This window comes from Cervus canadensis, chromosome X (assembly GCF_019320065.1).
Source record: "Cervus canadensis isolate Bull #8, Minnesota chromosome X, ASM1932006v1, whole genome shotgun sequence".
In the NCBI taxonomy this organism is placed as follows: domain Eukaryota; kingdom Metazoa; phylum Chordata; class Mammalia; order Artiodactyla; family Cervidae; genus Cervus; species Cervus canadensis.
In genome coordinates this window covers 109,897,954-109,925,441 of record NC_057419.1, presented here as the reverse complement: position 1 = coordinate 109,925,441, position 27,488 = coordinate 109,897,954, and the positions used below count along the sequence as shown (strand labels likewise).

At 42.5% G+C, this 27,488-nt stretch overlaps 1 protein-coding gene across 1 annotated transcript in view; it reads right to left on the bottom strand.

Moving 5' to 3' along the window:
- The window catches only part of ATP11C (ATPase phospholipid transporting 11C), a 167,097-nt gene extending 140,144 nt beyond the window's left edge, over nucleotides 1–26,953 (bottom strand). The window contains exon 1 of the mRNA XM_043458449.1: nucleotides 26,438–26,953. Within this exon, the coding sequence (XP_043314384.1) occupies nucleotides 26,438–26,464 (27 nt within the window). The 5' untranslated portion in view covers nucleotides 26,465–26,953. The remainder of the gene's footprint in view (nucleotides 1–26,437) is intronic.
- Between the last annotated feature and the right edge of the window lie 535 nt (nucleotides 26,954–27,488).

The window sequence follows — 27,488 nt, the reverse complement described above, 5'->3', positions numbered from 1 at the left end:
CTTTTTCAAAGCTCTCAGTTCTTAAAATATCAGAACTTGCAAAAAGCACATGCAGGGTTGTCATTATCCCTTCAGATCAATAGCTCAGTCACTGCAATGAGATATTAAAAAAGGAGTTAGGAAGACAAGCAAATCTTTTGGGCTGCATCTATTCTGGCAGAAGAAGCACAGTGGAGAGGCACCAAAATATTAAAAACCATTTTAGCAAGTGAGTTCTTGCCAAGCAAAAGAAAATCCTGGGCCACTTTATCTACCCAAATGTTTTCATAGAGGTTTTAGCTAGCAGGCAATTAAATTCTAGGAGCAGCCACAGGCAAACAGATGCTTGGAGGCTAAGGAAAAAGAATACATGTGGGCAACAGCTGGACACAGGAGTATTTGCAAAACTACCTTAGGTTCCCCTAACTTCCGCAGAACGAATATTCACTAAAATAGCCACTTTACTTTTGAATCCCTTCATCAGCTGAAATACATTTCACAATTATAAGCATTTGAAACATGTAAATCACATATACCTTTCTCCTGATGAAAGTAAAACTTAAGACACCAAAAAAAAAAAAAAACAATGGCAAAGGCACCACTCAGTGACAAAGATGTTACTTGTTTCAAAAGAAACAAGCTCTTGAGACTTCCCTAGTAGTCCAGTGGTTAAGACTCTGAGCTCCCAAAGCAGGGGGCGGAGGTTCGATCCCTGGTCAGAGAAATAAAATCCCACATTCCTCATGTGGTATGGCCAAAATAAATAAAAGCAAAGCACTCCAATGCTAGAATCATGAGCATTATCAGTTCTACAATCATTTCCTGGAATTGCAGGGCACTAGATAAAAGTTAGATTCAGGATGGTGAAGTCTGAAAAATACTATGCAATTTCTAAAGTCCAGGTTTGGGCTGATTGATCAGGCAGACCTTGTTTACATTTCAGTTGATGTCTTGAGACATCAGTTGATAAAATGGGGGCTGGTGTAGGGTGGCAGCTGAAATGTGGTTTATTAACACCTGCTACTGATTAGAAACAATGCACCTAATTTCAAAAGTAGGTTTAAGCTGCACTTCATATTTTACTTAGCCACAATCAACCTTCAGTCAGTATCTTTATAGAACCTTGGTTCTCAAACATTATTCAGCATCAGCATCACCCAGAGGGCATGTTACACCAGACTGTCAGGCCCCACCCTCAGAGTATCTGATACAGTAGGTCTGAATCAGAGGCCTGAGGCTCTGTATTTCTAACAGCTTCCAGGTGTGTTGATGCTTATCTTTTGTAAACATTCCAACAACTTTAAAAAGCCTAGGATTGGGGCTTTCCTGCTGGTCTGGTGGTTAAGAATCTGCCTTGCAATGTAGGGGACAAGGGTTCCAGCCTTGATCAGGGAACTAAAGATCCCACATGCCATGGGGCAACTAACCCTGCACAGTCTGGAGCCCATGTGCCCCAACTAAAGAGTCCTTTCAGAACAGACTTTTGGACTCTGTGGGAGAAGGCGAGGGTGGGATGTTTCGAGAGAACAGCATCGAAACATGTATATTATCTAGGGTGAAACAGATCACCAGCCCAGGTTGGGTGCATGAGACAAGTGCTCGGACCTGGTGCACTGGGAAGACCCAGAGGGATCGGGTAGAGAGGGAGGTGGGAGGGGGGATCGGGATGGGGAACACATGTAAATCCATGGCTGATTCATGTCAATGTATGACAAAAACCACTGCAATACTGTAAAGTAATTAGCCTCCAACTAATAAAAATAAATGAAAAAAATAAATAAATTTAAAAGAGTCCTTTCACCACAACAAAAGATCTTACATAACCCAACGAAGATCCTGTGTGTCACAACTAAGACCCAAACCTGCCAAAGAAATATTAACAAAAAAACACAAAAAACACCTAGGATCAATGTAAACACCAAAGTAAAATCTAAAACCAAATTTACATGATTTGGGAATTTTTTGCCATTTTTCTTTAGCAAAAAATATTTCTTAAACATTTATTCCCGTGCCCAGGACTATACCAGACACTGGCTCTGGGTACAGAGCAGTAAATAAGTAAAACCATACATGCCCTTTTAAATCTTGTTCTAGGAAGGAACAAGATTTAAAATTCTGTGGAAAATTTTTAAAGAGATGGGAATCCCAGACCACCGTACCTGACTCCTGAGAAACCTGTCAAGAGGCAACAGTTAGAACTGGACATGGAACAATGGACTGGTTCAAAATTGGGAAAGAAGTATGTCAAGGCTGTATACTATCACCCTGATTATTTAATTTCTATGCAGAGTACATCATGCGAAATCCCAGGCTGGATGAAGCACAAGCTGAATTGTGCTTGTGCACAATCAAGATTGCTGAGAGAAATATAAATAATCTCAGATATGCAGATGACACCACTCTTAGAGCAGAAAGCAAAGAGGAACTAAAGAGCCTCTTGATGAAAGTGAAAGTGGACAGTGAAAAGCTGGCTTAAAACTCAACATTCAGAAAACTAAGATCATGGCATCTGGTCCCATCACTTCATGGCAAATAGATAGGGAAACAATGGAAACAGTGACAGACTTTATTTTCTTGGGCTCCAAAATCACTGTAAATGGTGACTGCAGCCATGAAATTCAAAGACACTTGCTCTTTGGAAGAAAAGCTATGACCAACCTAAACAGCATATTAAAAAGCAGAGACATTACTTTGCCAGCAAAAGTCCATATAGTCAAAGCTGTGGTTTTTCCAGTAGTCATGTATGGATGTGAGAGTTGGACTATAAAGAAAGCTAAGCACCAAAGAATTGATGCTTTTGAACTGTGGTGTTGGAGAAGACTCTTGAGAGTCCCTTGGACTCCAAGATGATCACACCAGTCCATCCTAAAGGAAATCAGTCCTGAATATTCATTGGAAGGAGTGAGTTGAAACTCCAATACTTTGACCACCTGATGTGAAGAGCTGACTCATTAGAAAAGACCCTGATGCTGGGAAACATTGAGGGCAGGAGGAGAAGGGAACGACAGAGGACGAGATGGTTGGATGGCATCACCAACTCAGTGGACATGAGTTTGAGCAAGTTCCAGGAGATGGTGATGGACAGGGAAGCCTGGCGTGCCGCAGTCCAAGCGGTCGCAAAGAGTCAGACATTACTGAGCAACTAAACAACCACCACAAAGCCAGGAGGCAGCTACAACTAGCTCCAAGATTTATAATGAATTACAATTTCAGGAAGACCTAAGTAAGAGAAGTACAAGGTGCTATGACACCCTGTTTAGATGGGTAGTCTGACTCAGCAGGGGTCAGTGAAGGCTTCCTTAAGGATGCCTCGAGTTTAGTAATGAAGGAACAGAAATGGGGCCCTTGGGGGAGGATTCCACAGTGTGGGAGCAGTGTGCAGGAGGAGGGCAGGGCCCCAAGGGAAGGCCAGCGTGACTGCAGTGTACAAGGCGAGGGGCAAAGGTCAGGCAGGCAGAGCCTGGTGCGCACAAGAAGAAGCTGAAATCTTGTTCTGTGAGGGGAGGGAGCCACTAGGGATTCAGAGTGTGAAACTGACTTAAACTAATGTTATATTTTAAAAAAGTCAGCTGAGCTGCTCTGCAGAGATGGATTAAGCATGGCAAGAGGGGATCCTCAAAATATTCAGGGGGAATAATCTTGGGGATTTGGTGAGGCACTAGGTAAGCTGAAGTGAGGGAGAGGAGGAAAGATTCAAGGGTAACTTCCAAGACTATAAAACGCTGTTAAGTGATTAGCAGTGCTTATCCAGTCTAACTGAAGTTTTTCTCTGTCGTGTAGCATGACAGGGAAAAAAAATGTATTTTATCTGTGCCTAGAAAAGGACTGGACTCACAAAAACACTTAAAACAGTAGGAGAACACATCAAATGCTTCCCTTTTCCAAGAAGAGAAAATTCCTTTTGAGAGCATTACATATTTAGCTCAAAGTTAACCTTACTCTCTCCTTTCATGACCATGGAAGCAAAGACTGTCAGGGTCACTATCTCATTCTGTGGTCTGTGAACTACAAAAGCATTTTATTTTTACCTTTCTTGTGGCATTTATCACTTTCTGCCTTGTATGTTCATGATGTATCTGTGTATCTTATCTCCTTTCCTACACTGTAAATTCTCTAATGAAAGATAATGATTAAGCCCAGGACAGGCTATGGGAGTATTGGAGGTGGAAAGGGCATTAGAGAAAGAAATAGGCAGAAAATTCTTTTCTTTTGTCTCACTAACCCAATGAGTTGTCATTAAAAAAAATGATGTAGAAGTAGGAAAAGGTGCTTATTATGTATTTTACATTGACATATAACCTAAAGCAGCACTCAAATATAATTAAAGAAAATAATGAAGTATTGGAAACTATCAATTTCTCTAATTGGAAAGGCAACTAAGCAAGATTTTGGATGAAGTGTGAACATGAAAATACTTCCATTCTTTTTAACCACATTCTTAAAACTGCATTGACAGGGGTTGACTGAAATTAGCCAGAGTTCGACAGCAGACTCAAATCATCAAAAATTCCTACACTTAGGGAGAAAAAAAACAATTACCCTCCCCTGCCCCACTCTGAACTGAGCACTACAGAGGGTTTCTTGGTTCCTTCTTTCTCAGGGAGCTAAGCCTACCATTAAAGATCTAAGTAAAAAAAAAATCTCTCAGAGAGACGCCCCAGTCCAGGTCCTAGCGTGATAATTCATCGATTCATTGTTTAAGGCTTTCTTCTATCGCTCACTCTCAGTGAAACTGTAGTATTTATAAGATGCCTTTCCCACTAACCTAAATACTTTCAGATAAGGTTCAAGATTCAGGCGTGTAAAAGCCTACCCTGCATATGGCAACCTCAGCACAACTCAGAATGGTATTTCTTGCTCAAAGACTTCAGAGCTTTAAGCAAATGACACCTTCCCAATGAGGGCTTCCTTTGTCGCTCTATTAAAAAACTGCAACCTCTGCCACCTGATACTTCCTACCCTTTACCACTCATCTCTAGCATACAAGATATTACATTTATCTTGTTTATTATGTCTCCCTGTCTACTGGTTGTCCCCCTAAATCTGCTCTTCCTTTTTTCCCTGAGCACCTGGCTTTCCAGCTATAAACTACATTTTCCTATCCCTCAAAGGCATGTGTTTAACAGTGATGTGTACGATTTCCTGGTCATTTTCCTAAAGAAGCTTGACCTGGACCCCTCTTTCCCTCTAGCTGGCTAGAACTTGAAAACCAAATGCTGAGGAAGGCAGAACTGCCCCACTACCCTGGGACCCTAGATGTGCGTACATGCTCAGTTGTGTCTGATTCTTTTGCGACCCCATGGACTGTAGCCCAACAGGTTCCTCTGTCCATGGGATTCTCCAGGTAAGAATACTGGAGTGGGTAGCCATTTCCTTCTCCAGATGAGTTCATGCAATAGAAGCTGCCTCTGTCCTGGGTTATTATTAATGCATGCCAGAGACACGAAGGGGCTTCCCTGATGGCTCAGATGGTAAGGAATCTGCCTGCAATGCAGGAGACCCAGTTTCAATCCCTGGGTCCCAGAAGATCCCCTGGAGAAAGAAATGGTTACCCACTCCAGTATTCTTGCCTGGAGAATTCCATGGACAGAGAAGCCTGGTGGGCTACAGTCCATGGGATCGCAAAAGAATCAGATGTGACTGAGCGACTAACTTAACTTTCACACTTTTCTGAGAGACAAAGATCTAGCTTTTTCTGGCCCTTGTATTTTGGAACGCTCAGCTTCCTCTTTACCCTAACAATACCGTCCCCCATTAAAATCTAAGATCCATGGGTGCTGAAATTTTTGTCTGTTTGCTCACCACTGCATCCCTAGCAGGTAGAATAGTGCCTGACACATGGTAGGGTATTTAGTATTTGTGAACTGATTAAATAGACAACTTCATTACCATCACTTCCACATCTTCAAACCACCCTCATGGCTTCAAGAAGTTCAGATCACAAGATCCAAATTGCTCCTAAGAAGTTCCTATAGCCCATTCGTTGCCTCCGTCCCCCTCCTCCACTGAGTATGCCCTTCAGCCCCATTTAACCTCCTTTGCAGTTTCCCAATGTGCCTGGCTCTTGCCCAACTCAGGGCCTTTAAACAACTGGTTTCAGTAACTACTCACAACCCCCACTGCAGAAATGGACCCTCATTCCTTCAGTTATCTGCTTACATGCCATTTCCTCAGACAGAACTTGCCAGCTACCCTATCAAAAACAGATCCTATTTCTGCTATCTGTTTCTAATTAATTTCATTTGTAACTTACGAAATGAATAATTAGAATATTGGCTGCCTTATTTTTTAAATTGAAAATTAGATTCTAAGTTTCATAAGGACACGAAGCACTTATGTTTTTATTTACTACTCAATCCTGTTTGCTTAGCATAGTGCCTGGCTGGTCATAACAGGCAATAAAGGGGTGAATGAATGAACTCCACTAAAGACGCTGAGTGTTCGTTTTTAAATATTTTGAAGTAGACAGGAGTTTAAAGCATATACAGCTCTCCCATAAATATGGTCTTCAAATGCCCTTAACTACCAGCATGACAATAATGTAAGTTTCTACTTATGGGGATATAAACTAATGTATATTCTGGTGCTTTTTAATTATTTTTAATTGCTTTTTCTGTTTTTATGTAATTTTGTTTTTAATGCTTCTAATTGTTTTCCTAGAAGGATTAGCATTACTCCTTTACACTACTACTTTGTAGTTGCTAACAACCACATGGAATTTGAATGACTCCTATTGGTATGATGAATCAAAAGCAGCTTTTACTAGGGTGTCTCAAATGCAGGTTCATATGGGCATATACAATTCAAAATAAAGCATGATTATGTTTTGGGGGCATGCCAACTGGCCTCCCAGGATCTCAGACCCAAAGATCAAAGATTCTTTCATCTCTCAGGTCAAGGTTTCGGTTCATCAATTCACTTCTGGATTATGTAACCTGGAGGTGGCCCTCTAGAACCGTATGGGCACCAGCCAAATTGGGTACTGCAGAACACTCTAGAGGTATTCAGTAATTCAGACTTTAAAAAATGCTGTTTCCTCTCATATCTTTCGGTGGTGGTGGATATACAAACATACACATGGGATAAAACTGCACAGAACTAAATACACAATACACACAAATGAGTACAAGTATAGCTGGAGAAATCTGAATGAGATCAGTGGATGCTATCAACGTCAATATCCTGGTTGTGACATTATACTACAGTTTTGCAAGATGTTACCATTAAGATAAACCGGGTAAAGAGTATATGGGATCTCTATTATATTTTACAATTGCATTATCTCAAATTTCAATTAAAAAGTGGTGCTTTGACACAGAAAACTTTAGGATTCTGCAGGATTCAACTGTTTATTTTCTGAAGAAAACAGGAAGGAAGAGGCTGGGGAAATGAGAAAAAGAGAAGCAGGAGTGAATATGAAACCTCATAATGGAAGAGATTACTGAAAGAACACAGCAATCTCTGAAAATATACACACATATCCTTTCTACTTCAGGTCTCAATGTTAAAGAATAAGACTGTTAGAAAACAGCTAGTTCAACTCCTGCATTTTAAAGTTCTGAAAAATGAGGCTCGAAAAATAATTTGCCAAATTTTTAAAACTTTTAAAAAGAATAAAAAGGAGACTAGTTTCCCAACTTTGGAATAGGGAAGGAATGCTTAAACAAGACACAAAGCAGTAACCACAAAGAACCAAAATCCTGACTACATTAAAACTAAGAAATTCTTTATCAAAAGACATATATATATATAAAGCCACAAACTAAGATATTTGCAAGATATGTAATCAACAAAGGATTAATCTATGATTATGAAAAGGACTCATAATTATAAATCAGTAGAAGAACAATAGCCTAATAGAAAATAGTTAAAAGACATGAACAAGTATTTCAGAGGGGAAACATAAAGGGCTCAGAAACATATGCAAAGATGCTTAATCTCATTAGTAATCAGAGAACTGACAAAATGTAAGACGTCAAACAACATCAAAGGCAAAAACATGAAGCAATGGGAACTCATACATCGCCAGTGGGAATTCATATGGTAAAACTACTTTGGAGAACAATTTCACCTCCTTTTGTAGAGTTGCACATTTCTAGAGTTATTACATGTATTTGTCTTCCTATACATGTGGCTGAGTGTGTGTTTATATATGTGTATCCTACATACGTTGGGAGGAACCTCTTTTATAAATATATATTAAAAGACACATTTTTCTGGTCACACAGAAAAAAAAACTGCAAAATAACGTATAAGTTCATCGACAGAATGGATAAATTCTAGTAGATTCCCAAAGTAAAATATTATTCAGCAGTGACAACAAATCAACTACAGCTACATGAAACCTTATGAAGAATCTTAGCAATTTAATATTGAATAAAAAAAAAAAGACTCCCCTGGTGGCTCAGAGGGTAAAGCGTCTGCCTACAATGCGGGAGACTGGGTTCCATCCCGGGGTGGGGAAGATCCTCTGGAGAAGGAAACGGCAACCCACTCCAGTATTCTTGCCTGGAAAATCCCATGGACGGAGGAGCCTGGCAGGCTACAGTCCATGGGGTTGCAAAGAGTCGGACACGACTGAGCGACTTCACACACATACACACACACACACAAAACCCAGTATACTATCTCTATAAGCTCAAGAAATACTGATGATCCAAGAGCCCTCACAGTTCATAGAGGAGGAAACTGAGGACATAGGTTACAAAGCTGAGCCTGCAATTTCTTTTTGTGAACTCCGATGCACTGAATAATCTTGGACAAGCCATTTGCCCTCTATTTCTTCACCTGTAAAATGAAGAGGCTGGACAACTAAAAGGTCTCTAAGATCCTTTACCAATTCTAGGACTTCAGTGAACCTTACAGACCATGTAGCAGTCCAAGCCCTTCACTTAACAGATGGTAAGGCTAGCAGACTATGGGCAATTATAGTAAAGTCTTCTACTCCTGGGCTGTACACACTTGAGATTTGTTCATTCATCTTCACATGATCCTAGGACATAACTGCGATGGTTAATTTTATGTGTCAACTTGACTGTGCCACATACTGCCAGATATTTGGTCAAACATTATAGGGGGTTTGTCTGTGAGGGTATTCCTGGATGAGATTAACATCTGAATTGGTAGAGAGAGTAAAGCAGATTGTCCTCCATAACATGAGTGGACCTCATTCAACCAGTTGAAGGCCTAAATAAAATGGAAGGACCAATCAACCCTCCTCTGAGTAAGAGGCAGCTCCTCCTGCCTAACGGCCTTTAAGCTGGTACACTGGTTTAATTGGCCTTGGGTCTTGAAATGAAGCACTGGTTCTCCAGGGTATCAAGCCTGATAGCCTCTGGACTGAAACTTACACCATCAGCTCTTCAGGTTTTCAGGTCTTTGGACTTGGATGGGAACTACACCATTGGCTCTCCTGGGTCCCCAGCTTGCTGACTCCGGCTCTTAAGACTTGTCAGCCTCGAAAATTAGGGGAGCCAATCCTTTGTAAGTTTCTTTATATGTGTATATGTGTCTGTATTAATATATACATGAAGAAACTTACATAGTTACACAGAAATAATACTAAAGTAGTAAATATACAAGTATTTACACACACACACACCCCTTATTGGTTGTTTTTCAGGAGAACCCTTACTAATACAATAAGCAAATGTGTATAATGAACTAAAGTTTGCAAAGCACTTAAAACAGTGTCAGGAATTTACTACTCTGGTTTTAGCTGTTATTATGGTAAGAAGGCAAAGACAATTCAAAACTAAAACAACTCCATAAACCTGCAGAGTATCAGTGGGATCAGAGATCAGTAATTCAAGGCACTGAATACGGAATAGTTATTTTTGTACACAGCCTAACAGAACACAAATGCTTACGTTGAAGGCAAAAAGATAAAAAAGAAAACTCACTTCAAATTCTGATCCATATAAAATAAAAAGATTATTTCCATCCTCATGTATAAAGGGCTTAAATGAGAATCTTACCACTATCATTTCTGACTACAATAAATTCACAAAGATAGTAATATTAAAAGTACTTACTCTTCAATATAACTATTTTTGAAATTTAGAAAACAAATATTTGTGAAACATCTAGACTAAAAAATTATCAAAGACTTACAAAATGAAAGAAATACTTTAATCAATAAATATGGTATTTATTTATAGTGAAGTGAGTACTTTTTTATATTTATTATTATTTTGACCATAGCATGGGACTTGTGGGATCTCAGTTCCCTGATCAGGGATCAAACCCAGGCCCTGGCAGTGAAAGTACTGAGTCCTAACCATTGGACCAGAAGGGGATCCTTGAAGTCAGTATGTTTAAAGTATAGTAGCAAACTTCAACTTTTGTGAACTTTAAGTTGGCTTAAAACTCAACATTCAGAAAACTAAGATCATGACATCCGGTCCCATCACTTTATGGCAAATAGATGGGGAAACAATGGAAACAGTAAGAGACTTTATTTTGGGGGGCTCCAAAATCACTGCAGATGGTGACTGCAAGCCATGAAATTAAGACACTTGCTCCTTGGAAGAAAGCTATGATCAACCTAGACAGCATATTAAAAAGCAGAGACATTACTTTGCCAACAAAGTCTGTCTAGTCAAAGTTATGTTTTTTCCAGTAGTCATGTATGGATGTGAGAGTTGGACTATAAAGAAAGTTGAGTGCCGAAGAATTGATGCTTTTGAACTGTGGTGTTGGAGAAGACTCTTGAGAGACTGCAAGGAGATCCAACCAGTCCATCCTAAAGGAAATCAGTCCTGAATCTTCATTGGAAAGACTGATGTTGAAGGTCAAACTCCAATACTTTGGCCACCTGATGCAAAGAACTGACTCATTTGAAAAGACCCTGATGCTGGGAAAGATTGAAGGCAGGAGAAGGGGATGACAGAGGATGAGATGGTTGGATGGCATCACCAACTCAATGGACATGAGTTTGAGCAAGCTCTGGGAGTTGGTGAAGGACAGGGAAGCCTGGAGTGCTGTAGTCCACGGGGTCACAAAGAGTCGGACACAACTGAGCTGAACTGAGCAAACTTTAACAAAGTGAATGTTGAAAATGTGTATACAACAGTGATGCTCATCAAGTTTTTCACTAAGTACATCAGAGAACATTAAATACATTATAGTGAAAAACAGATATTCTATTGTATATATTTAAAACACAGCATTCTAGAGGAAATAAATTCATTTCTAGAATATGAATAATGTTTCTTTTTTAACTGAACACAACACTGATGTCTAAAGACTGGACAATTTTACTTCTCAGACAAGCTCTCAAAGTCTATGATTATAAATGGGAAATAAGATTAAAAATACAGATAGTAATAAAATTTCATTTATTTGTTCAATTTTTATTGAGCATATTACTACATGTCAGGCACTGAAACATTAGCGATATAGCAATAAGCAAAAATGGTCACTGGAGATGGAAATGGCAACCCACTCCAGTATTCTCACCTGGAGACTCCCATGGACAGAGGAACTGGGCAGGCTACAGTCCATGGGATGGCAAGAGTTGGACACGACTTAGCGGCTAAACCACCACCACCACCAAAAATGGTCACAATTCTTACTTTCATGAAATCTACTAGACAGAGGGAAGCTTGATACTATATAGGTTAGCAAACAAATATAATATGCAAATGTAAAGTCATCTGTGATAAAGAGTATAGAAGAAAGGTTCACAGTGCTATGAGAACCTGGGAACCTGCCATAGTCTGTGGGAAGGATTAGGGACAGCTTCTCTGGGGATGTGAGATTAAGACAAGCCCTGAGAGATGAGTAAGAGTTCAGGAACTGACTAAACAAGAGAGGTTTACCAGACAAGGAAAATGGTATATGCTAACGTCCTTTGACAGATGGAAGGTAAAAAGTGAGGATGACTTCTTGCAATAATAGAAAAATCCATTCTAAAGTCCACATAGCCTTTTCAACAAATGGCATTGGGAAAACTGGATATCCACATGCATAAGAATGAAGTTGGACCTTTACCTTACACGAAATACAAAAGTCAATTCAAAATGGATTAAAGATCTAAATGTAAGACCTAAAACAAAAACATCCTAGAAGAAAACATAGGGGAGAAGCTTCATGATATTGGATTTGGCAATGATTTCTTGGAGATGACCCTAAAAAAGCACAGGCAACAAATGCAAAAACAGACAAATGGGACTTCATCAAATTAAAAAACTTCTATGCATAAAAGGAAACAAAATATAAAAAGGGAAACAAACTACTGAGTGGAAGAAAATATACAGAAAGCATATATCTGATAAAGGGTTAAGATCTAAGATATATAAAGAACTCCTACAACTGGACAACAAAAAATTACCTGATAAAAAATATGCAAACCACATGAACAGACATTTCTCCAAAGATGATATACAAAAATGGCCAAAAGCATATGAAAAGATGCTCAATGTCACTATTCATCAGAGAAATGCAAATCTCAACCATATAAACACCATTGGACCAGATGGGGATGGCTCCTACCAAATAGCACCCTCTCCAATGGGGAAAAAAAAAGTGTTGGTGAGGATGTGGAGAAACTGGCAGCCTTCTGCAATGGTGATGGGTATGTAAAATCGTGCAGCTGCTATGGAAAACAGTACAGATGCACCTCAAAAATTAAACACAAAACCACCATATGATTCAACAATCCTACTTCTGCATATATACCCAAAAGAATGAGATCTTGAAATCAGGATCTCAAAGTGATTATATGCACACTTTTGTTAATAGCAGCAATATTCACAATTGTCAAGAAATGGAAGCAACCCAAATGTCCATCAATAGATGGTTGGATAAACAAAATGCAATACATAAACAGAGTATCATTCAGCCTTAAAAAGGAAGAAAATCATGTCACATGCTACAGCATGGATGAATCTTGGGGCTATTATGCTAAGTGAAATAAATAAGAAAATTATGTAGGACTCCATTTATATGAGGTCACAATAAGAAAAATATGGTATGACGTCATTTATATGATATATCTAAAATAGTCAAATTCCTAAAAACAGAAAGTACAGTGGTGGTTACTAGGGGCTGGGGGGAATAAGGAATGGGAAATGAGGTGTTGCTGTTTAATGGGTATAGAGTTTCAGCTGTGTAAGATGAAAAAGTTCTGGAGATCTGTTGAACAACAATGTGAATATACTCAACACTACTGAACTATGAAAAAAGAAAGTGAAAGTCACTCAGTTGTGTCAGACTCTTTGCGACCCCATGGAGTCCATGGAATTTTCCAGGTCAAAATACTAGAGTGGGTAGCCTTTCCCTTCTCCAGGGGATCTTCCCAACCCAGGGATTGAACCTAGGTCTCCCACACTGCAGGCAGATTCTTTACCAGCTGAGCCACAAGGGAAGCCCAACTGAACTATACACTTTAAAAAGTTTAGGATAAATTTTATCTATGTCTTTTAACAGAATTTTTAATAATAATAAATACAGAAGAGCTGTGGAAATGTTTGGCAGTTCCTCCAAATGTTAAACATAGAATTAAATATTTAACCCAGCAATTCCAAATCTAGGTACACAGCCAACAGAAATGAAAATGTGTCCACACAAAAACATATACAAAAATGTCCAAAGCAGAATTATTATTCATAATAGTAAAAAAATATAAACAATCCAAATGCCCATTAGCTAACAAATGGATAAACAAATGTGGTATATCCATTCAGTGGAATATTATTGAGTCAGAAAAAGGAATAAACTACTGATACATGCTACAATACAAATAAACCTTGAAAACATGCTAAATGAAATAAGTTAATCGCCTAATACTGGTCAGGTCTTTATCTAGAGAGTACTGGAAAGTCTCTGAAGGCTTTCAAATACACATCTGTGAAAGATCCCTTTGATGCTGTGTGGAAGGTGGATTGGAGAGTGCAGTAGTAGATGAGATCATCTATTGCAATGATCCAGATAACTGATAGTGGTAGCTTGGACTTGGATGGTGGTAGGGATGGCAAAGTAGAGAAGTGGATGGATTTGAGAACTCTTTCTGAATTAGAACCTATTGGATTTGCTGAGAACAGATGTAGGTGATAAAGGGAAAGACGTTAATAAGGATGATTGCTAGGGTTCTAGCTTGAGCTACTAGGTAGAAGATGGTGCCATCTGTTGAAAGAGGGAAGATTGAAGGAGGAACAAATGTGAAAGAGAAGAGATGCTAATGACTTGGACTATAGTGGCAGTCATGGTGATAAAGCACAAGTAGCATCAACAGCCTGTGGTGATGAACTATGTGGGAATAAGACGCAATTCATGTTCTGGTAAGGTACAATGAAGGTCAGAAAAATGCCCTGGAGAAGGAAATGGCAACCCACTCCAGTATTCCTGCCTGGGAAAATCCCATGGACAGAGGAGCCTGGCGGGCTACAGTCCATGGAGTCACAGAAGAGTCGGACATGACTTAGTGACTAAACAACAACAAAGGTACAATGAAGGTCAGCTCTGAATGTCTATTAAGAACCATGTTGGGACTTCCCTGGTGGTCCAGTGGCTGACACTCCAAGTTCCCAATGCAGGGGGCCCAGGTTTCATCCCTGATCAGGGAACTAGAGCCCACATACTGCAACTACGGCCTGGTGCAGCTAAATTAAAAAAAAAAAAAAGAGCTATGCTGTTTAATGACAGTGAAACAGAAGTGTTACTATAAGGAAGGTGCTCCTGGACAAATGCTGGATCCCCAGCTTTTTTAAATGACCAATAGTACTCAAGATAATAAACTACCATATTGTCCCCATGTAGTAAAAGTTTCTGGAAGTGTGCACTTATTATGTAAGCAGGAAAACCAAATAACCAGTCATATAATGTTATTATGAAGCAGGGTCATGAAATACTACCCCAAATGCTTTTTCCATCCCAGTTTCTGTATCAAATCAGAATATTGAGGACCACCATCATTGGAAGAATGGATTTCAGAAAAGAGTGTCTCCTGGCACTGCTCCCAAGGGAGTTGGTGCACTGGTCTGAATGCCGGCAGCACTTCCTGTGTGTACCTTCAGGAGGATAGCACTGATTACCTGCTGCCTGGGGAGGTTGCTCTTATGCGTGGTCTTCTGTCTCTAATAGACTGCAACCTACTGGAGAGCAAGGCTGTGCCTTACATACCTCTACAGTAGGGCACGGGTGTTCAAAGGAAGCTTTTGATTCATATGGATGTTTTCAGAAAAGAAGCCAAAGTAAATTGTGCACTACATTACAGATCCCTTAATCTATATTACTGCAAGCTACATTAATTGTGAAGCTTCAAGAACATCCCCACTGCTTACACAACAGGTGTAACTTACATAATCTGCTGTACCCAGCTGTTACTTATTTGTGACAGCTCCCTCCTGGCTCCTGCTCCCCGTTGAGCTGCAGGATTACTGCATCTTCCAGTATGATTTCCTGATTTATTCTTTGCCCCAAATCATAACAGAATTCTTAATTTTCCTTTTAGATAACAGGTTAAAAAAAAAAAGATTGAAACTAAGAATAACCAGAGATATCACTGAGGTTTTCCATGATCACAGAACTCAAAAATTCTGAAGTACTACTTATAAACATTTCCATAAAATTCATTCATTAGCCCAAGAATTTAGTCTTCCTTTTGGCAGCCTTTCCTATATAATTATCCTTCACCAAATACTCTTCACTATGCCTGCTCTTTGGACCTGTGTTACCCAAAAGGATTTTTAAAATTGGCTGCCTATGAGCTAACAGCTAACCATCACAGAATGGGATGAAGTAATGATGCTAATGAGTGTTGGCTGGGACTATGGGTAAATGGATGGAACATGGAGGAGTTGCGGCAGTGACAAAAGTCAGAAAAACTGAAAATCCACGAATTTAGTGATGCTCCAGAGAGGAAACCAGCAAGTGTTGACGCTAAACTGGCAGAAACATCAATACTTCCTGGCTCCCCCACTGGGTGCATCAATTTATCACCGGCAGGCTGCTCTTCTGCTGCGACAGTGAATGCATTCAACGATCTGCAAAGCAATGACCTATCATCCAGGAGCACGATGTGTACAGCAATGAGAACAAGGTGGTGATTGCTGGGAGTTTCAGACAGACTCAGTTCTGCTGCTTGATTAGCTTAATGACAAAGGGTCAGTCATTTCCCTTCTCTGAAAAATACCAGGATTTCCTAACAGTGAAAAAGTTAACAGAGCAGGTCTGACTGCTATTCTTAAAAGTGTCTGCTTACAAGGTTGGTATAGACACAGCTGGTGTCTGGGGAATTGGACTTGGGGAAGGTTCCCACCAACCTAAGTGGTAAGAATAGCTCACTGTGCCTCAACTATTGGCACAACGTTATGGTTTATGCTAAATACCTGTTTTCCCTCTGGGAGTCTGAAATTCTGCATGTACCAGGCAGAGGGTGTGTGTCTATGTGACCAGCTCCCAGTAAAAACTCTGGGCACTGAGTCTCTAAGAAGCTCCCTTTGGAGACAACACATTGCTGGAGGAATTAAGCACAACCTGTGTGACTCCACTGGGAGAGGACTGTTGGGAGCTGTGCCTGGGTTCCTGCAGACGTGGCCTCTTGAGCCTTTTCCCTTTGCTGACTTTGCTTTGGAGCCTTTCTCTGTAATAAATCAGAGCTGTGAGGACAACTATATGCTGAGTCTTCTGAGTTTGGCCAGTAAGCCATTGAACTTGGGTGTGGTTCTGGGGACCTCTGGCACAATTGGTATGTGCTGAATAGCCTACCAAACTTCAACAATTATGCCAAGTAGGTGTGATGTTCATTCTATAGGTGAAGAAAGGAGACTTCAGAAACAGGAACAGAGTGTACACAGAAAATAAACATTTCAGTGTTTATCCAATATATGTGTGAAAGTCGCTCAGTCGTGTCTGACTCTTTGCGACCCCATGTACTATACAGCCCATGGAATTCTCCAGGCCAGAATACTGGAGTGGGTAGCCATCCCTTCTCCAGGTTATTGAATATGAATGTTCTCCAATTTTTGTGAACTGAGGAACTACCTGGAGTGCCTGCTAAAAATGCAGTTTTCTGGCACCTATCACCTGAGACTTGGATTCAGTAGGTTTGAGGCTCAAGAGTTTCTATTTCTAATAAGCTTCCCAGATGATTCTTCTGCAGGTAGTCTAAAGACCACACTTCAGGAACACTTTGATGTACAGGAACTACAGTACCCGATTCCCAAGCTAGGATGTAAATGGCAAAACCAGGACTTACACTAACCCTTTTAAACAAGGTTCAGGCTCTTTTCTCAACAAAACTGCTTCCCTCAAACTCCACAATTCCTCTGGTTGCTCTGCCTTCTCACTGCAGGTATCCACCCAGCACCAAATACCAAGTGGAATCCTGAATCCAAATAATGCTCTTGGGGGGAGTGAATTCTGCAGCTTTGGTTTTCAAAAAGATTTGATGCGCTGGTGGCAACAGAAAATATAAGCTTATGCATGGGATTTAACAAAAAGAACATGAATTTGCTTATAATTTTAGAAGTTGAGAACAGGATATGGGTTATAGTTTTCTGTGACTGGCCAACAAAGGGGAAGGCACTAAAGATAATCTTTTTCGCTGATCGAGAAACTAGCGTCAAGTAAATGCTAAACCTTTTCCTTACTTTTTAAGTGGGTAGGAAAGTATAGTTTTTTTTTTCTCATTTAGAATAAATATAGTGTAGTATTTTGTAACTGAAAGGATGTTATTTTTAGTGCCATGCACTCATTGGTAGCCCAGTCTGAAACGCATAAGCTTCTCAGTAGCTGGTCATTTTTCAACTTCTATTACTGAATCAGACTATGCTATCAATTCAGAAAGTATTTATTGAGCATCTACTGTTTACTTGATGCTATGCTAAAGGCATAATCATTATCAAGAAAACTGCTGATTTTTTCAATATCTACATGAAAAAGAGACTAGAAAAATATAGCCACACTACTTTATGACAACATATAATGGAGGAGTCTAAAAAAATACACGGTATCTGCTTGAACAGGGTAGTCTTCACCAATCCTCCCACATTCTATTAAATATAGGGCCAAAAATTGATGACAATCTGTATTTCACAAATACATATTAACCTCCCGAATCTGGATATCCACAGTCCAATATTATCTATAAACCTCAAATAATCAGTAAGTCAGCCAAACCAGCAATCCCTCCACACACCACAGTAAGTGTGGGGCTGCCTGCCAATGTACTGGCACAGGGCACCCCACGCCCCTATCTGCAGTGTTGAGTACTCATTCATCACTAAACTGCAGTAGTGTTAACATATGCTGCAGTCATGCTAATGTTTGTTTTACAGTCACCACTGACCTACCCTTATCCCAGGCCAGGAAGGTTAGTGTTAAGTGAATGGAAACAAACTTGAAAATAGCACCTACTTCACTTATGGAAGCCTAGAACCTCACTCTGCCCAACCAGAAAATTCCTTCCAATCTGAAGAATTCCAGATGCAAAAGATTATTCCATATAAAGCACTACAGATATACAGGAAACTCCACCACCTTGAGGGGGAAAAAAAGTGTTTTTCATTTGTGTCCCATGATCCCACCTCTTTGGGAGAACTTATCAACCATGTTAGACAAGCAGTCAACCTTAATGATTTTTCCCTATCACTCAACAAACCAGTATTTGAATTCACTCATGGGCTAGTTCTCTGCACATCATCCAGAGGCAGGGATGTTAGTTATGGTTCTCCAGGGGCCACTGGTAGCTCAGCTGGTAAAGAATCCACCTGCAATGCAGGAGACCCCGGCTGGATTTCTGGGTTGGGAAGATCCTCTGGAGGAGGGCATGGCAACCCACTCCAGTATTCTTGCCTAGAGAATCTCCAGGGAAAGAACAGCCTGGGCTACAGTCCATGGGGTCACAAAGAATCAGACATGACTGAGTGACTAAGCACAGCACAGGGGCCACTGGCTATACTTTACCTTTCGAACCCACTGCACAGTCGCTGGTCAACTGGCAGCCTACGTGAGGAAACAAAGCTCACCTGGACAGTTGTACCAATGTGAAATTGGCCAGCTTTACCTGCTCAAATCTCACTTCTGCTAAAAGCTCATTAAGAGCACTGGAAACTACCTAATTTATAGGCACTCAGTATCACCCACTAAAGGGCTGAATTATGCACAATAATCATAAACAGAAGGAGCAAACAGTAAACCCTTATAGAAGGTGTTCAGAAGACATTCCGAGTTTTATGTTGCTGAATCAGTCAAACCCAGATCAGGATTTAAAAAAAAGACAAAACTTGTTTTCAGGTTATTTAATATTTACTTCAAGTAGTAGTGATTCATTCCTAAATAGGTGTCCCACTTTACAGAGAATCAGACTAACATCTATTTGCAAAAGAGCCCTTTGCCATGTCTAGGTCATACTGAAGGTGTCAAATGCAACAAATTCCTTTTTATCTGAAATCCAAACAACCAGAAAATAATCTAAATTGTTCACTCTATTTCTGGTAGAAAGACAAACAAGTAAGTATATAACAGTAACTTATTCACAAAAAAGCAAGTTGCATGGTTTGTCACAAATGTGTTACAGAGCAGTCACCACGTCCTCTAAATCTACAGCCATGTACATAATGACTATTAACGCTCATGAAGACAGGGAGTTTGTCTTGCTCACCAATGTGTCCCAGGGCCTACTATAGTGCCCAGAACATAACAGATGTTCAGTGAGTATTTGTTGAATGAAATAATGCTCTGCAAGATCATAAAATGGTGTAATCATCTAAGAGATTACACTATGGTCAGTATAGCTTTGTCATTAGATATATTTATTCTAATAGTTTAAAAATTGGTAATCAGTACACACCTATGTTTAGGTTCTGATCATAGTTCCAATATGGAGGGGTGTCCCCACATCAACAAGCAATTCTCAGACATCACCTGAGTGTCCCATAATTCAACTTATTTCTGACCAGAGGTAGCATCAGATACCCCAGGTTAGGCGCTCAGTCCTGCAAGACTCCCCCAGCCAGCCACTTCATACATCAGCAGCAGGTCCAGGTTATCAGCTGTGTTTCTGACCAAGTGGCTACAAACTGGGCTTCCCAACAACCTCCACCTTGGGTTTCAGACACCAGCCTCAAGTCCAGGTTGTTGCCAGAACTTCTGAGTGACTGGCTATAAATCAGAGGTTCCCACAATCTCCATCTTTGGTTTCATTAATTTGCTAGAGTGGCTTACAGAACTCAGAGAAACATTTTACTTCCTAGATCACTGGATTACTATACAAGGATCAGCCAAATGGAGGAGATGCATAGGACAAGGAATGGGGAAAGGGCACAGAGCTTCTGTGCTCTCTCTAGGAGCATGGCCCGCTCTTCGAAAATCTCCAACTTGGAAGCTTCATACAGGCTTCATTAACAGGCATGACTGACTAACCTATTGGTCACTGGTGATTGAACTCAATCACCAAGCCCTCTCCAATCCCCAGAAATCAGGGGTGTGGAACTCAAAGTCCCAACCCTCTAATCAAAGGGTTGGTTTCCCTGGTGACCAGCCGCCAACCAGAGATGCTTTCCCAATTCACCTCATTAACATTATAAAAAACACCTTTATTGCTCTCAAAGTCGGAAATGCTAAGGGTTTTAGGAGCTCTGGGCCAGAAACAGGGACAAAGACCAAATACACATATATTTGTTATTATACATCACAGTATTGTTAGAGGAAGCACACTGATTGAAACCTTCTACCTGGCCAGGCACTATAGTAACTATTTGCATAAGTTGTTTTACGACAGGAGGTCCTGGAAAGGAACACGGAACTAATAAGCCTCCACCAACTGGAAGAGTTCGGGAAAGGTCAAAAGGAGACACCACATGTCCGACCACCTCCCAGAATCCTTCTCTTTGGCATCTGTCTTGGCTGAACAAGGCGTGCACCACCAGGAAGGACTCTGAGTCAGAATGATTGGCTAAAGACAACCCAGAAGCTAATCCCATCACCATAAAACCCGAGACTGCAAGCCATGTGGCAGAGCTGTTCTCTTGGGTTCCCTGACCCTACTGCTCTCTGCCCGGGTGCCCTTTCCCAGTGAAATCTCTTGCTTTGTCAGCACATGTGTCTCCTTGGATAATTCATTTCCGAGTGTTAGACAAGAGCCCAGTTTCGGGCCCTGGAAGGGGTCTCCCTTCCTGCAACAGTATCACACCCAATTAACTAGAACTCCTCATTTTTAACCATTTTTCATAAGGAAGAATTTACTATAAATGTCACTCTCTATGAGCAGAAGCTATTATTTATGTGAAACATAAAAATTTTTCATTCAAATATTTATCAAACACCTACTATGCACCAGGCACTGTGCCAACTGTCCCTACCCCCAGCAGCTTTCAACGACTAGGGCAGCCTTTTTCAACTGGAATTCCTCATCTACAGATGCATGCACAGGAGATAAGTATAACATAAAATGGATTCTCTAGGGCATTAGGAGTTGATTCTCTCCCAGTGGAGAAAGACTAATGTAAAGTGCCACAGAAATTAAAAGGAAATGACAGGGGCTTCCCTGGTCCAGTGGTTAAAACTGCGGTTCCACTGTAGGAAGTGCGGATTTGCTCCCTGCTGGGGAAAGTTCTTTATGCCAGGAAAAGGAACCCCGCCCCCAAAGAAATTACAATATAATAAAAGGTTGCTTTTAATAGGGACAAATTGGGACTTCCTGGGTGGTCCTGTGGCTGGGACTTTAAGCTCCCAAAGCAGGGCGCCCGGGTTTGATCTCTAGCCTGGGAACTGGATCCCATGTGCCACAACTGATGCCCAGTGCAGCCAAAATAAATAAATAAATAAATTTTTAAAAAATCCAGCCATGTATGAACTACCTGGTAGGAGCAAAGATGAACAGGCCATTTGTAATGTTGGTGTAAATGCAAAAATATTGCACTACATACATTCAGTTAAATTTCTAAACATAATAAGACTCATCAATATTTTCCATGCTCAGCAATGTCAGGGCAAGGATTTCAGTGAAGTGAAACAAGAAAAAAAAGTATAATTACTCTGATAACATTAATTCAAAGAGAAAACAAAAAACCTTGCTCCAAAAAGACCCCCAAATTACCTGAATTTTATTCATTGTCTCCATATATTACTTCACTAAATTGGTCTTGCCTTGGACTTGAGGCAGCAGACAGATAGGCCCCAAGCTGAGCAGCTGGAGTTTGTCCCCTGTGGACAGATACTCCAAAACAAAGATAACAGCCAAGAGCAGAGGAGCTGCCCAGATAAGAGATAAAGAGGCCACACATTCCTCATTCTCGAGGTCAAGGAGGCCTTCCCGACTACACAGGCGCAGAAAGCCTCCTCGGATGTCAAAAGGGAAGGGATGCAGCCCACAGTAGGCAATGTCAACCTACCCAGAGGCCTCTTCACTAGACTCCATCTTGGCTAAGAGAAGTGGGTGCACACATGGGAAGATCCTGAGAGAAACCAAACTGCAAACTCAGAGCCAGGCAGAGCAAGATTATGAGGCAAAGGAAACCCGGAATAAATACCCCATTCAAATTACCACGAGGACACAACTCTCTCTGAGCCCACCCATGTATGTCTATCCACACGTACACTTTTTCCTCCTAAGAAACACTTTACTTATTTCACTACTTTCCATCTCTTTGTGGCAATTCATTTCTACAAAGCCAAAGGGCCAGGGTCTTGTCACAGGCCACTGGCCCTGGTGGTCTAGTGGCCAGGATTCAGTGCTCTCATTGTTGCCACCTGCCTTCAATCTCTGGCCCAGAATGGAAATCCTGCTTCAAGCCACTGCAGACAAAGGCCACCAGAGATCAGACTCAAAGGAATACATTAGCTACCTATTTCATTATTTTGAATATTTTTTTATCTTACTTTGAATTTTCCTTAAAATACCTTATGCAGTCAACTTCGTTCCAGTTCTGGGTGTCTTCAACAGATACAACATTTTCTCTGTGATGATTTTATTATATGCTGCATGCTTTATGGAGCCAAAACAGTTTGAGAGCTACTAGAATCAGAGAGAGAAGTTTTTTTCCCAGTATTTCAACTCGAAACTTAAGCGTTTATATGTCAATGATCTAGAAATTCACACCTGTTTAATATCACTCTCTGACAGGCTAGTTAAATAACATCCACCTGGCCAAGTCCCCTGAACTACTTTATCAAGTAATGTCTTGTTTTGAATTGTTAGCATGAAATAAGTGAATAAGCCAAATGGGGGGAATTCTTGTTTAGATTCTCATTAAACCTTTCAACTCATGTGAAAATGCTAGTGTAATCACTAGGAATGTCACTGAAGAGTAAAAGAATAAAAGTCCCTGATGCTTAAGTCTCAATTAGTCCAGACTTCCAATTAAACATTCTTTTAAAGGAAAGTAATTGTACAGAGAAAGCTACCATTATTTATTGTAGTTATGGAGACTGGAGATGTTGAGTGGGAACAGGCTATATAGTTTTTATTATACTCTCAGACATTCAACTCTTAAATCTTTTAAGACATTCCCTACATACCTAAATCCGAAAATCCTACACCAAATCCACCAATTTCTTTCTACAACAAAATTGTCAGAAGGAAAGTCATAATTCATCAGAAAGGAAATAAGACAATTTTTTAATGGCAAAGACATCAAGGCCATGTCTTTAAAAAATACAATGAATCACTATTTCTTTTAGCTCAAGCTAAAGAACTTTCTCTTTCAAAACTGGAGAACCTGGGCCTGGAGAAATAAATGGTATTTTTAAAATGATTCGGCAAACACTACTGAGCTATCAAAGATGAGACTACTTACCATGTTAGGTTTAAAATTTAAGTGAAAGTCACTCAGTTGTGTCTGTCTTTGCAACCCCATCAACTACACAGTCCATGGAATTCTCCAGGCCAGAATACTGGGTAGCCTTTCCCTCCTCCAGGGAATCTTCCCAACCCAGGGATCGAACCCAGGTCTCCTGCACTGCAGGCCGATTCTTTACCAGCTGAGCCACCAGGGAAGCCCTTAAAATGTAAAGCCCTGTCCTAACATGTAGTATCTAGTTTTCAGTGACCAAGAACTACAATCAGCATCACTGGAATTTATATCACATTCAAAGTCAATTTCAGATGTACACAGGTACACAAAAAAGCACTTAATTTTGAAAGGAATTCATAGCCCCATCTCCAAAATATAAAAAAAGCACACAACTTAGACTACATCTATATTGCTGTGCAAGGCAAAGATCAACTGAAATCTTTCGTTGTATCCCTCTAGTGATGTAAATGGGAGTGCCACTCAGTCTCTACCAAGGAAAAGACGAGGACAGCATTTTGCTTGCTGACTAGGGGAGCTAAAAACTGCCCCCCCCCCAATTATTTCTGAAGTCATTCTTTAGCAGTAAGTGTTTGATAGTATATTTCACATTCTGTCCAAGGGTTTGCAGATTAATTCCTTGCCCTAGGCCTAAGGCTCAGACACAACTCCTGAGAAGCTTTCAGTTCACTGCACTGGTAGAAATTCTGGAGACTTAACCAGAGTCATGGTTGTGCAGGAAAATGTAAGCAGTCAGGTATTCCAGCCGAAACAATGAGGTCAAAGCTCCTTTCAGCGTGAGCATATTCTCCGCAGAGATCTTGGATGGGGATGTAAAGTACTAGCCTCAAAACCTGCAGGCTGGCACCTCAACAACTGCTGCAAATTCTACTGCATGCCCTGCCTTCCCCGGCCAGCATTGATTCCTTAATAGACTCAAACAACGCAGACCACTCTGAGCAAAAGAAAGATGAAGGGGACTTCTAGACTGATACTTTCAGACTGGTTGTTTGGTTTCAAATGTTCAAATCCTTAAAAAGGGGGGGGGGCAGGGAATGTCATCATCTCAATGTTGAGCTAAGGAATGTATTACAAACCACAGTCCAGTTGTTTTCCAGTATAAGAATGCCATGTGAAAAGATTATCCTCTTCCCAAATATTACAATTAGTCCTCTTTGTCACCTTTCCTTTCCTTTCCTAACACCCCCAAACAACACTCAGGATCACAAGAATCTACATGAAACAGAACTATGAAGCACAATGCTCTTTTACCTTCTCAGGCTAAATGTGAGAAACCAATTTTAGTCACTTGCTTTAGCAAAGCATACAGTACAAGCCAATCCCTACGGATTTCAAAATCCTGATATGCACAACCTCTATTGCTGTGCCACAGGTAAACCTGCTCCAATTTCATAAGACATGCTTCTGGTGAGGTAAACCTTTAGAAAAACATTAACAGCACTCTTGTGATAATAATAGCCTAGAAGGGGACGTACAATTACTTCGTTTAGCCAGGGTACATTTGTGAAAGTTTCAAATGCAGAAAAAATAACGAGAGCAAATTCATCCGACGCGTGAAAAATCCTAGCAGTGCTTCGATTACGAATAATCGCAGGAAAACAGCCAAACCGACAAGTTCTTAAACAGACCTTGTAAGGGGGGTTGGTAGGCGCGCGCAGCACTCAACCATTTCTCCTAAGGCCAGAAAAATCCACATTTACTGACGAATCCTTCCTTTCACATTACTGGCAGAAATAAAATCCTATTCCCGCCACCTCATCTTGCAATTAAGGAAGTTGCTACTAATAGCAGCATAGAAGTAGATGGTCCCGGTTTCACTCCATTCTTCACGTACCCTCTAGGAGTGAACAGGTTACTCAAGAAAAAGTCAGTAATCGGTTTTCCGGATGCCAAACTCCCTCGGCAACAAAATTCCCTTTTCTGGGGATCGGGGACGGGGGTCGACGCAGACGGAGGAGTCCAGCCGCAGCTCGCCTCCTCCCCCGGGTCAAGGTCTGGGGCGTTCGGGGCTCGGCGAGGCTTCGGCCCCGGCGCTAGCTTGGCAGCGGCGGGGCCGCCTCCTCGCGTCTCCACCTCGACTCAGCCCACCCCGATGATCGCCCTCGCTTTTTATTAAACCCTCAAGGTGAAAGGCTCAGTCTGGGTCTCCAAAGTTTGCTCGGCCTCGGGTGAGCAGCCGGCCGAGCCCCGGGCCAGGCTGATCTCGGCCCCAGCCTCCCACCCCTCAGCCCCCAGGGCTTTTTTGGACCACGGTGACAGGTCCAGGTTTACCTCCATGTGCTCGTGGCAGAGGAAACAAAAGAAAGCAACCTCCCTGATAATAAAACGCCATCTTCGAGTAACTGGCACACCGAGGGACCCCTGGGTCGGTCCCCACCGGGGGTCCCCCACCATCCAGCTCGGAGGGAGCCCCTCCCCCCCGCCCCGCCGTCCAAGACAGAGTTTGTAAGGAACAGCCCAGGGCAGCTGCGGATAAATGGGCCGGGGTCGGGGTGGGGTGGCGGGGTGCTCCGAGAGCCCTACCTGACCGCCCCACCCCGACCGCCCCGGGCAGCGTCGTTTCAGTGAAAATGTAAGAGCGGGCGCTGCTGGTGTCTCCCAGAGACGCAGTCCTCCCCTCAGGAAACTGTTCAGGGGGACCGGGCGAAGGGGCTGGCGAGCAAGCGAACCGGCACGCGAGGAGCCGCAGCGAGTGTACTTACAAAACGATTAAAGCTCCGGCGGAACATCGCGTCGAAGGCTGCCGGGCGCCGAGCTGGACTCTACCGGGCTGTCTGAGAAGGTGCCGTCCACACGACACACTGCGGCGTGGGCCGCCGGCGCGAAACGGTCGGCGAGGCTCGCGGCCCCGCCAACCGCCGGCCCTCCGAACTCCCCCCGCCCCCCGCGCCCCCCCTCACGCCCCGCCCCGCCCCGCCCCGGGGGCGGTGGCCCCGCCGCTCCCGCAGCAGCCCGCGGAGATAGCGAGCCGAACGCGCGGGGGAGGGATGGCGGAGGAGCGCTAAGCTCCTCCTGCGGGAGGGGGGCGCCCAGAGCTCTCGACCGGCGCCGGGCTCGGCACCCCGCCGTCTGCACTCTTCCCTGCCGCGGAGCCACCGCCCGCTTCTCCGCGGGCAGCCCGCGTGCGCCCGCCCCGCTCGCGGCCACGGGGGACCCTCCCGAGGCGCCCCGCGCCTCACCTCGCCTCAGCCCGACACTACTCCCCTGGCTCGTGCGGGAGCCGCAGCCTACCCTGCCCCGGCCCTAATTCGGCCGCCGCTCCGCTTCGCTCACAGCCCCTCCTCGGTCCGCGGCAGCCGCGCCGGCCGTCCCGCACTCGGGCCGGGGAGCCACGGTGCAGCCTGCCAGCCCGCCCCGAACCCGCCAGGCAGCCGGGCTCCCCGCTTCGCGCGGGGCGGAGCCGGGCTTTGCGTGAGGAGCCGGGACCGGCGGGGCGCTGTGGAGACCCCAGCGCGGGCGGGGCGGGGCGCGGGCGGGGGGACTAGTTATAAGAGCCCCCTTCCTAGGGTGCCGAGGCGCGGGTCTCCCCACTACCCTCGCTTCGCTCAGCTCCCACCTACGCGCCTTTCCCTTCTCAGGTTTTTTCTCTTGTCCTGTCTCCCCACCTAAACCATCTCACTTCCACTTTCTCTCTGAGGTTGTAAAGTCAGGCTTTGTGTCGCTGCTGCTGCGCAGCGGGGCGGGATTTCCCTGCCACCCCCACCCCCCCTCCCGCCTCTACCGCAAGCCCCTCCCTCGCGCCCCCGCCCCTCG